Source organism: Prionailurus viverrinus, chromosome B4 (genome assembly GCF_022837055.1).
Source record: "Prionailurus viverrinus isolate Anna chromosome B4, UM_Priviv_1.0, whole genome shotgun sequence".
Classification (NCBI taxonomy): Eukaryota; Metazoa; Chordata; class Mammalia; order Carnivora; family Felidae; genus Prionailurus; species Prionailurus viverrinus.
Window position 1 is genome coordinate 131,115,416 of NC_062567.1, and position 12,440 is coordinate 131,127,855.

General features: G+C 46.0%; 1 protein-coding gene across 3 annotated transcripts in view; it reads right to left on the minus strand.

Moving 5' to 3' along the window:
• The window catches only part of MRTFA (myocardin related transcription factor A), a 102,043-nt gene that overhangs the window by 18,471 nt on the left and 71,132 nt on the right, over positions 1-12,440 (minus strand). For all 3 annotated transcript variants that reach the window (XM_047867826.1, XM_047867825.1, XM_047867827.1), the window contains exon 3: positions 1,231-1,286. In XM_047867826.1, the coding sequence (XP_047723782.1) occupies positions 1,231-1,286 (56 nt within the window). The remainder of the gene's footprint in view (positions 1-1,230; positions 1,287-12,440) is intronic.

The following is a 12,440-nucleotide window of genomic DNA, read 5'->3' on the forward strand; positions in this document are numbered from 1 at the left end:
AAAGCCAAGGCAGAATACGGCACTAATTAAGAAAATACGTGGCATCCACAGGCCAAAGTTTGAGTCCCAGCTTTGCTACTTACTAGCTGTGTAACTTAGTTAACCTCTCTTAGCTGCATCTATGAAATGAAGATGAAGAGCACCTAACTCGTAAGATCTGAGGTGAGCATCAACCACAAAATGATGTCGTGCTGCTTATAAAAGTACTCTGTAAAATAAGAGCTGTTCTAATCTGCTCCAATGAACTCCTTGCCTACTGAGAAGCAGTCCAGGTAATGGCACCAAGTCTTATTGCAAGTGGGATGGGGGCATGGGCAATGCCATCGCCCCCCCCACCCCTGCCGTATTCTCCACTCTTCCCAGTAACTCCAACAGCACAGTTTGTTGCTGCTTTGTTCCCCGTGTCCATGACCTCATTCTTCCCGCTCACTCTAAGAATTACTCATAATTCTTGTTAGAAATTTAAAAAAAAATAAAATAAAGACAGTAAGAAAGTCTTAGAGGTAAATATTTCAGTCTCTGAAAGAGTTGGGAGTCTTAAGGATCCATGGCCTATAGGGTCCTCTACTGGGAGGTTCTCTTTCCTTGCCTTTTTGTAAAAGAAAAAAGTGAAGGGGTAGAGGGGAAGCATGTTCTGGTGACTTCCCCATCTCTGCCCACACTGGGCAGCAGAATATCCCCCTGAGGCCCCTGAGGGAACTGAAACTGAGGGGGGACAAGGCAGCAGGCCAGGTGCAGCAACATGAACTGGGGCTCAGACAGGGGCCCTGCTTCTGCCTCCACAGCCTTGAGTGGACACTGGCTACTCTGGGCAACAGAGACCTTTTCTGTCCCTCGGAATCCCCGTCCTGGAGAGGTGTGGGCAGTGCAGCCACAGACTCGGGAGGACCAGCCCTCAGCAAGCTTTTCAATGGCTGCTGTTCATGTTCTAACATCCACAAAAGGTGAAGTGGAATTAAAGACGGGGAAATACCAGCGGTCTCTAGAGCCACAAGAGGGAGGACTGCTAATCATCATATACCCTTAAGTGCAGAAAAAGAAATTCTGATCCCGTTTTCAGATCGTGCCACAAGGTGGCTGGGGTGGGGACAGAATAGAAAAAGGCAGCGCCTCCGGCCTAGAACGAGGTGAGGGCTGGCCCCAGGGCGCACTAGACTGGAAGGAATACAGAAGCAATACAATGGGCTCTGCAAATGCACTCTGGAGGCCCCTGGGGAAGAAAGGCCTTACCCTGGCCCGCTCCAAGCTCCTTCTCTGCTCATGAAACGCAGCTGGACTTTTCAAAGCTGTTGAGAAAAGAATCATAAAAGAATTACTTTTATGAAGCATCATGTGCACAGCTATAGTTTACAGTGGAGAAGGCATTTTAATTCAAGTTAATTTTAGAAATACTAATTCTTATCAGCGGAAGTGAAGAAGAACATGGCACCTGAGTAAGCACATATCTTTATGGTTCAGTTGCCCCATTAAAACAGTTCTGGTTACTTTATTCCTAACGAGAACAGTCACTACCTAAGCCTGGGCTGTATAAAGTGCAAAAATGGAATATAGCTTAAAAAAGTAACCTGGAGGGGCGCCTGAGTGGCTCAGTTGGTTGAGCATTCGACTTAGGTTCAGGCCATGATCTCATGATTCATGGGTTCGGGCCCCAAGTCGGGCTCTGTGCTGACAGCTCACAGCCTGGAGTCTGCTTTGGATTCTGTGTCTCCCTCCTCTCTCTACCCCTCCCCTGCTTGTGCTCTGTCTGTCTGTCTCCCTCTCTCTCTCTCGAAAATAAATAAATAAATGTTAAAAAAAAAAAAAAAAAGGTATCCTGGACCTGTTACCAGACTGTTAGCTGCACAATCCTTATTGATCAGTCAATCTTCCAAGAATGCCTGCTGGGCCCCACCTCACTCTGGGAGGAGCACAGCTGCGTGTGGGGTCCACCTTACTCCTTCAACCTCATTGGGACTCACAAAGTGACCAAACTGAACAGGGCAGTTAAACCAGAAAGACCTAGGTCTCGTTGGGTGCCATTTCCTTTTTCACTTCAGCTAAAATGACCTTGAATTTCATCTCTAAGGACTAAAAGAATTTCACAGTGACTGTCTGGTTGACCCTGGTGCACACAACCAGCAGCTGACAAGAAGGGCTCACTACAGGCCCTGTCGAGGACTCAACTGTGGTCTGAATCTACCACCACACAGCCCACAGCTCTCGACTCAGCAAACAAGACCAAACCAAGACCAAATCTCCTCAAATGTGGCATCATGAAGACGGTTTTATGTCAAACACTTGGCTATAAAGACAAATGAGGAGTTGGGACACCCTGAGGGTAAGAGGATGAAAAGGCCTGACTCACTTCAAGTAGGGAACAATAGCAAGAGCAGAGAAATTTACAAGACCATGGTCAGTTTCACTTCTGCTGCCCTAGAATTTCAGAACAGCTGTGAAACTGTGTGTGGAGATAACTTTTGCTAGGCTGCTGGCTGTGGTAGGAGTGCAGGCATACAGAGAAGCTAAAAGTAGCAGGAGCACAGATATGACCCTATCCTGCCTGGGCCTTTGTGCTTCCTCCCCCCATCCTGCTCCTGGGGGCTGGGCCTCAGCAACAGCAGTCCCAGAAGAAAGATCTAAATGTCCCAGCAGTACTTATTTAAAAAACAAAACTTTCTTAAATCTTAGGATAAAAAAGAATCATTAAAAAAAAAAAAAAAAAAAAAATCAGTTAAGAGCCTACCCTGTTTTCTAACAGCAGGGGGAGCTATAGATTTAACAAATAATCTCTAAGAAAAAAACAGCACAGGCTCCTTCCCCAACCTACCAGAGCATTCCAAGGCACTATCCAGGCTATCCCAGCTCTGATCTGGGGTAGTCTTAAGCAATTTAGTGGGTAAGCAGACAGCTCCTGCATCTGCTTTCGTTGGGTAAAGCTGGTTCAACTTCAAAACCCGTCTCCAAAAGCCCTGACATGTAGAAATCTGGTACTGGGGTGTGATGGACCACTCTCAGAGGGCATATCACAGGGATGAGACAATAAGTACGAAGAATCAAAGTGAAAACTCACAGTGTCTGCCCCATCCCACCCCCAGCTTCCTCTCTTATTTCTCTCCATAGCACTCATCACCGAGTGACATTCTTTACAGTAACAGCACACATCTTTCTAACTTGTTTATTGTCAGCCTCCCACCATTAGGACAAGTTCCATCAGGGCATGTCTATTTCCTTTGTTTCTGACAGTATCCCCAGTGTCTAGATTGCCTAGCATGTAATTCATTCGATAAGTTAATGAATATTCTTGTAAGAAATGGAAACAAAGCATACAGTAGTGACAGGAAAGCTAGACGGGTCTGTGGTAGAACTCCAAGCTTTCACTTGAACAGCCAGAATTTTGGTTCTCATCTGGGTTCAAAACATAGAAGTCCTGGATAGAAAATCAAGGCGCCTGTGGTCTTTTCCTGTTCTACCAATCACTACTGGTGTGACACAGGGGACTCCTTCCCAGTCTTCCTTTTCTTCTTCTGGAGAGTGAGAATCTGCCTACCTCTCGGAACCCTTGTAAGAATCAAATAAAAGTGGGTGCTCTGAAGCCAGTGGTGCACACACACATTAACGTGAGGTGCTGCTGTCACCAAACCCAGTGATGTAGCTGAATCATGGGTTCAATTCCTACACACACCTGCTAGTTTTGGTATCACAGCCACAGATGATCTACCTAGAACCCTGGCTAGCCTGCTGCCTCAACAACTTACACTGGCCATCCCAAAGGGTAAGGCACAAATCCAATTTCTGGAAAAGTAACTCACAAAAGCACAGAATTTCTAGATGGAAGGGGAGTGCATCAAAGAATAGGGATAAGAAGCAGGAGAACTGGTTGTCATATACAGGACTTCCTGTTTGGTTAGGGAATCTCCACGTAATAGCAAAGGAGAGATGAGTATTTATGGAGTGCCTACTTATGTGGCAGGCACTGTTCTAGATATTTTAAACATGTTATCTCCTTTTATATTCCTAATGATTCATCCATGTGGTAGGTAACAATCCAATTTACAGATAAGGACAGGCTCCAGAGGGTAGGAAAGGCCAGCAAGTGACAAAGTGAGGTTATAGCTTCACTCTATCTCACCCTCAGGTCAGACTTCTTGCCATTCCTCTGGATAGATTTCTTAACTTCTTCAAAAAGTAGAGAAGGACGACCCTATTGGATGGGGAGGCAAGGAGGCTTCAATTACACACACTGCTCGGACATAGGGCTGAGTGCAGGCAATGTGGAAAGGTCAGCTCAACCACAGCACTGAGCATATACAGGTGTGAAGAAGGCGGAGAGGAGGGGTTCAAAGTGACCGCAGGCACAGAAAGCCACGGTTCAAAAGCTGGGGCTCACCGTGGAGCTCATGGCGCAGCCTTCAGCACTGACACTACAAAACAAGCGGGAGGAGTAATGAGAAGATCAGAGAAAGTCATTAGCTGCTCAGGGCCTGATCAAGAGAACCAGAAGTGAGGACCAAGAAAAGAATTCAAGACAATAATTACCAATCCCACAAAGACTATTTCATTTTGTTTTTATTTATTTATTTACTTTTAGTCTTTATTTATTTTTGAAACAGGGAGAGACAGAGCATGAGCAGGGGAGGGGCAGAGAGAGAGGGAGACACAGAATCTGAAGCAGGCTCCAGGCTCTGAGCTGTCAACACCGAGCCTGACACAGGACTCGAACCCACGGAGTGTGAGATCATGACCTGGGCTGAAGTTGGACGCTTAACCAACTGAGCCACCGAGGCGCCCCAAAATGATTTTTCACTTTGTAACAACAACATCATAATCTCCCTGAATTCTCTTAACAACCCACGAGGTAGGGACCCTTCTTCCAATTTTATAGGTGATGAAACGAACACCACAGTTACAGGTCATTCATTCATACAGTGGCGGACCCCAACCCAGGTCTAGTTCTGTCTCCACTTTCTTCTTTTGTCTCAACCTCCTGACAAGTGTGGTTTCTCCCAGTCCGTGAACACCCCACTCGCTCTGTGCTACTCCTTCCCCATTGCTAACTGCCCTCTGAGAGCAAGTTCAGCAACTTCAATAGGTACTTCCAACAGAAGGGAGCAATAGCCCCTCTTCCTTTGGGTTTTTATCAGGATTCCTGTGAGAGGCTCCTCGGGTCCGCCTGGGGAGAGACTGGAGGTGGGGCAGCCGGTGCTCTCACTGCAGTGGGTCTCTGGGGTCGAGAAGGCATCCCCATGCGCATCCAGCCAGCCGTGCTCTAAGCCACAGCCATGGGGGGGAAAGTGGTAAAAGAGACGCAGGGGTGATAAACGTACACCCTGGGCTTCCTTGATGTTGGAGTGAGCGGCAGTGTGGAGTCAAAATCACCTCAAGCTTCCATGCTAATAGAATGGGACGAGGAAAGGCAGCAAAGCAGAAAACAGCTTTTAAAGTTCAGGCCTCTGCTTGTTGTGGAAAAACTCTGGAAGACTCAAAGTTGACCCATAAATGTGCATCCAATGAGGAGGGCTGCGTTCATCCAGATGGAGGTCCAAGACCATCTCTCTCCTCCTTTCTGCCTTAGTGGCTTAGTCAGAAGAGCCAGGATATTATTCAGAAATTTCATTTCCCCAGAAACTCCTAGAAGTCCGTCTGTGAAAGAGAAGCCCCACAGAACTGACGCAAATCCCAAAACTGTGCATGTTGTCTGTAATATACGCGTCTGGGGTGGGAGGGCGGCTCTTGACGCTTCACTCCCACCCTCTGGGAGCTGGCTCCCCCCGGACACTCGTGCCGCCCTGCACGCACACAGGGGAGGGTGCACACATACTTGAAAGGAAAACTCAAATGAACAGAAATGGCTGCGAGGTGTGACGCTCTTTGTCACAGTCTCAGTTCCAGCTGTGGGTCTCATCCCTGGCTGGCTGCAACCACCAGCTTAGACTCTGCCCCCTCTCTGGCACCCATTTTCTTTCTCCCCTTTCATGTTCTCTCCCTTAAATGAGGTCCCTGTGAACTAAAAACAGAAAAACACTTTCAAGTTTTTAAGAAACATACTGCCATCAGCTTCCAAGGCAGAGTTCGATGCTCTGCTCACTGTGTCCACTGAGCTTTGTGGCTTACCATGCAGAAGTAAGGGGGTCAAGCCGTCATGATTTAATCTCATACTAGAGAGTGAGTAGGAGGATCCTTAAAAACCAACCTCTCACATTAATTTAGGACATTAAACCAGTGCTTTCCCATCACAGCCCCAAATTTACTTAAACATGTAGACAAGTGAAAGTCTTCTAGGATCCACAAAGCACTTCTGGAAATGCATCTCAGCAAGGAATGGCCGCAATTAGCCATCAAGACTCATCTCCTCGTTATCATTAAGGAATATTTATTAAGTACCTGGGTTGGAATGTGGCTTTATTAGGCGCTGACATAATAAAAACGATGGCTCCCATCCTCAATAAGATACTTTTGCCAGAAACTCTCCACCAGTTCTGCATTCAGAGTAACTCAAAGCTACAAACATGGTACAGCTAACAGAAGCCAATGGAGTCCTGCCATAGTCCAAGGAGGCCTGCCTTCAGCCAAGCTGCTGGATTTCTCTCTCCACTGTAGAAGTAGGAGTCACACACAGGGGGTGAACATAAGTGGGGGTTTTGTGGGAGGTGAGGGGATAAACATATAATAATAACCCAGGTGGGATATTAGAAATATAGCAATCCATCCATCTATCCAATAAACAATTAAAACTAAATTTTTTTTAATGTTTTATTTATTTTTGAGACAGAGAGGGACAGAGCATGAGCAGGGGAAGGGCAGAGAGAGATGGAGACACAGAATCTGAAGCAGGTTCCAGGCTCCGAGCTGTCAGCACAGAGCCCGATGCAGGCCTCGAACTCACAGACTGTGAGATCATAACCTGAGCCGAAGTCGGACGCTTAACCAACTGAGCCACCCAGGCGCCCCATATCCAAAAAACAATTCTTAAGTAACTATTATGCCAGTTACTGAGGACAAGGATATACAGAATAGGGCTCCAGCCCTCAAAGGTAATTCATGGTCTGGTTAGAGAAAAGGACAGAAGAGGCAAAATTTAGCCCAAGGAAAGAGTGTATGAACTGTCCAGGTAGATTTCACAGAGAAAACCCGTACGAACAGAACAGAACAGAAACACCACAGGCAGACAAGGAAGGGAGTCGGAAAGTCATCCGAGGCTAAGGAAGAGCAAGAACATGAAGGTTTGAAGGAGCACGACAAGTTCAAGGGGCTACAAGTAGTTTGATAAGGTTGGACCAAGGAGGAGGTCATCTGGGGACAATGAGGCAGAGCCCAGCCCACAAAGACCTTTCATTTGCTACTGCAGGGACTTGTGCATCTGGGACATGGAACAGACATACTGTTCTCTACTCTTCCCGCTAAATACAACTAAAAACTCTGGATGTTATGTAAAAAACAAACATAAAGTAGGGGCGCCTGGCTGGCTCAGTCGGAGGAGCATGATCTGGATCTTAGGGTTGTGAGTTCAAGACCCCTGTTGGGGGCAGAGTTTACTTAATAAAAAAAAAAATTAAAACAAACATACATAGGTTCTGAAAGGTGAAGAGAAGAAGGCAGACTGGCAAGGGACCTTGAGACCTGAAGAACGACACAGTGGTGAGTTCCCTGGGTTTCCTTTTTATCTCATACATTCTAGACTTGGAGCTGAAGAAGTCAACCATCTGTAAATGCCAATGGAGGCAGACAAAAAAGTCCCAACAAAACCTACTCTCATTGGCCAAAGGACCAGGGAAAGGGCAACCTAGGCAAACAGAAAACTTTTGGACAGGGGCACCTGGGTGGCTCAGTCAGTTGGGCATCTGACTTCAGCTCAGGTCATGATCTCGCGGTTTGTGAATTCAAGCCCCACATCGGGCTCTATGCTGATGGCTTGGAACTTGGAGCCTGCTTCGTGTTCTGTGTCTCTGTCTCTCTCTGCCCCTCCCCCACTTGTGCTCTGTCTCTCTCTCTCAAAAATAAATGTAAAAAAAAAAAAAATTTTTTTTAAATTAGAAAACTTTTAGACAATATTCGTTCTACTCCAGACTGACACCACAAAAAAACAGTGGCTTCACCCCTGACCAGAAAAGTCAAGTGGGGAGTCTAGACTCCCATCCTTGAAAAGGTTTGGGTTTTATTATAATAAAGCTCCCCAATACCCCTGCCCAGAGGCGTCAAAGAAGGCCAAGTAGAAAGCTGGGTCTTTCACTCCCACCAACCAGTAACAAATACCCTCCCCCCAACACACAAGAAATAAGTGGAGACAAAACAGGGAACCTGGACTTACACCCCTACCTCACAGAAATAAGACACCCCTCTGCATCCCTGCTGATATCAGGAGAGGGCTGGTGAAAAGTCAGGACTTTCACCATGGCCCAGTGATAACAAGGTCAACCCTACCCATAAAAAAATCTAACATTCTGTCATCTAAGGCCTGGATGAAGAAGAAAAACGGTGGGTTGAAAAAGAACTTAAAGAAATAAATGGCTGTGGGGTGCCTGGGTGGCTCAGTTGGTTAAGCATCTGACTTGATTTTAGCTCAGGTCATGATTTCATGATTGTGAGATTGAGCCCTGCAGTGGGCTCCACGCTAGACGTGGAGCCAGTTAAGATTCCCCCTCTCCCTCTCCGCCTCTTGGGTGTATGCACTCTCTCTCTTGAAGGAGGGAAGGGGAATGGAGGGGAGGGGAGGGAAGGAAAGGCTGAAAACTTCCCAAATTTGTCAAGAGACATAATTCTACAGATTCAAAGTCTTAGCAAATCTCAAACCCAAATAAATTCATGCCAGGATATGACACAATTAAACTTTTGAAAATGAAAGAAAAAACTTGAAAGCAGCCAGAGGGAAAACAATATGAATGACAGTAAATTTCTCATCAGAAACCATGGAGGCCAGAGAGAAGGGGCATGATATTTTTCCTGTGCTATTAAGAATTGTATGCCTGGGTGGCTCAGTCAGTTAAGCATCTGACTCTTGATTTTGGCTCAGGTCATGATCTCACAGTTTGTGAGATCAAGCCCCACACTGGGCTCTCCAATGACAGCAAGGAGCCTACCTGGGATTCTCCCCCTCCCCCCCCCCACCCCCATCTCAAAAACAAACAAACAAAGAATTGTATCCAGAGATCCATATGTAGTCACCACATTAGCCAAGGAAGCCACATAATCAGACCTACATGGAGGGGAGTGGGAGGGGTGGTATTTCTAACTTAATGTTTTATATTAAAAAATAAAATAAGCAGAAATGCGGCTGGTAATTGGCACATATTCATTTCAACTCCCCCATGTCTACATTCACATGCTCCCCTTCCCCGTGTCCCCTTTTACTTCTGAATTTATCAAACCTACCAAAACACTGAAAGAACAAATAATGAACAGCCCTATAACTCTGACCTAGTCCACCAGTTATCTTTCAGCCATATTTGTTCTCTCTCTCTCACATGCATGGGTACAGACACACACAATTTTTGTTTACAGAATCACTTGAAAGTTGCAGATATCAATCAAGACATTTCAGCCCCAAATTCTTGGGAATTTCCTGAGAATAAAGACATTCTCCTACATAACAAAAATACCTTTATCACACCTAAGAAAATTAACACTGATTCAATATAATTTACAGTCCGTATTTGAATTTGCTCAGTTGCCCCCCCCAGATGTCTTTTATAGCTGTTTAGATTTCCCCCCTCAATCCAAGATTTAATTGGGAGTCATGCACTACCTTTGGTTGCTGTCCCTTCAGTCACAATCTAGAACAATACTCTTGCCTTTTTCGTTTTTCATGACACTGACCTAAGTATCTAAGCCAGTTGTCTTGCCAAAAGAATGTCCTATATTCTGAGTTTGTTTCCTCATGATTAGATTTATGTTAAATACTTTTGCAAGGAAACTATACAGTTGATGTATACTTCTTAATATCAGGAGACACGTAAGGCCACGTTGCCCAGCAACTGATGGTGCTCAAAGTTTGAAAGGTAACAGATGTCTCCATCTTAAAAGTAGCATTCCTCCTTTGTAATTAATATGCAACCTGTGGGGTAATATCTTTTTTTTTTCTTAACGTTTATTTATTTTTGAGACAGAGAGACAGAGCATGAACAGGGGGAGGGGCAGAGAGAGAGGGAGTCACAGAATCTGAAACAGGCTCCAGGTTCTGTGTGGTCAGCACAGAGCCCGATGCGGGGCTTGAACTCACGGACCGTGAGATCATGACCTGAGCCAAAGTCGGACGCTTAACCGACCGAGCCACCCAGGCGCCCCCTGTGGGGTAATATCTTGAGCCCATGTGAAAATCCTGTTCCCTAACTACCACTTCCCTCATGGTTTTAGCATCTACTGATGACCCCTGCCTCAAATCAGCTGGAATGGCAAACGAGTAAGAACTCATTTTTACGAGACTGTGTAGTGATTGAGAGGCCATTTAGAAGAATAAAATGGAATGACTGGGTGAATGGCTGTGCCACTAACACTCCCAGACGGGGATATGGGAGGAGTAACTTGGGACAGGGTGGGAGAAACTGCGTTCAGTTTTGGGCGTGCTGAATATGAGCTGATCGCGAGACACCCTATCAGGAGATGTGCAAATTTGTGCATGTATGTACACGTGTATTTGTGTATTTGTGTGTGTGTGTGTGTGTGTGTGTGTGTGTGTGTGTGTGTGTGATGTCATCTAAGGATAACGTGATATGATATGCAGAGACAGGAGAAAATATTTTCCAGGCTGAATCTTAAGAGAATCCCAGAATTTAAGTGATTAAATTCATCACTAGTGATGAAGAGAGCCCAGAAAAGGACCCCGAGGAGGCTCTCAGAGGCAGGAGAGGGCGAGGCAAAGCTGATGTCAGGAGGAAGCTTCAAGAAAGAGAGTAGGTGGAAGAAGAGAGACAAAATAAGGCTTGCGAAGTTTCCACAGGATTGCTTATACTTAGGAAGTGGCCGCTGGTCTCAGAGCTATGCCAGAGGGTTAGTGGACTACACTAACTGCAACAGGTGAAGTAAGAGGTGAGGAAGCGGGGTCCAGAGGTTTACGTCTCCTAAGAGGTTAAGATGTGCTAACAGTAAACTACTCACTCATTCTCCCAATAAATATTTACTGAGAGCCCATGTGTCAGACTCTGTTTTCATGCTGGGATATCCGTGTTCTCCTACAGCTTACATTCTAGTGAGCGATGACACACGAAACAAATGAACATATGATACCACAGGAGGTGAGACACACTATGAAGTATAAAACAGGGGTTGAGTGATAGAGTGGTGAGGGCAGGAACGTTTCACCATACGGAAGGCCAGGAAAGACTTTCTGGCATGCCATTTGAACGGAGACCTGCCTGAGGAAGGGAGTGAGCCCTGCAGCCATCTGAGGAAGAGCCTTCCTGGTGAGAGAACAGCAAAAGTCAAGGCCCTGGGTGGGAAGCTGCCGAACGACAGAGGGCGTCAAGGAGGCCAGGGTGGCAGAGCAGAAGGGACACAGAGTGTAAGGAGACACGGTGAGGGGGTAGCCACAGGGGCCTTGTAGGACTCTGGGCTTTACTCAGTTTGCGAGCGGTACTAGAGGAAATGACATGGAGAGAAGAAATAAAGTAGGATCGTGCCTGTCAATCTAGAGACTGACAAAAAGGCTCCCAAAAGTAACATAAATAGGTTTGCTTCAAATGGTTTCCTTGTTTTCCCTGATGTCTGTATAGTGTGTTGGGAATTACCTTCCTCGAGCTTCTTGGAACCTATTATTTTTCCCATTTCATACTGGAAAACTGACTTGCCTGACATCACATCCTGATCAACGACAGAATGGGAGACTAAACTTTGGTTCTCCTGATTCCAAAATTCAGATCTTTTTACTTGTACATATTTCAGCACAACAGAGGTAAGAGGAGGGGGTGGGGGTGTGGAAGATAACTCTGTCAAGTTATCTCTTTTCCCTCCAAAATGTGATAGTTACCACATGCACACACGTGCACACACACACACACACACACACACACACACAAATCACAAACAAAAACTCCTCTGATTTTAATCTGATCTTTTGCATTTTGCTTTCTTTTCCTGGCTGCTCCTCTAGAAAGAGATGCTCCCTTCTCCTTTCTCTAATGTTGGCAATGGGACAGATACAACCTCAAAAGATGTCAAGGGGACACACATTCTCCCAGTCCTTTTCCCTCCAACCCTCTCTCCAAGGGGCCAATGTGGCAGAACAGGGAGTCACTGCATAACCAAACTCCTTCCAAAGTTGAAGGCGTCTTCTGCCTCATCCGTTGGCCCTTGCATGGAGGTCTGCACACAGCTCCAGGCAATTCATTAAGTTGGCCACATGGACCACTGACACCGCCATCAGACAGGCAGGCGAGGCAGGCTTTCCCCGGCACTGGAAAACGGGGTTCTTAAGCTTCTACACACAACCATTTCATAAACCAGCAGCCTCAATGGTCTTAGAAAGTTGGCAT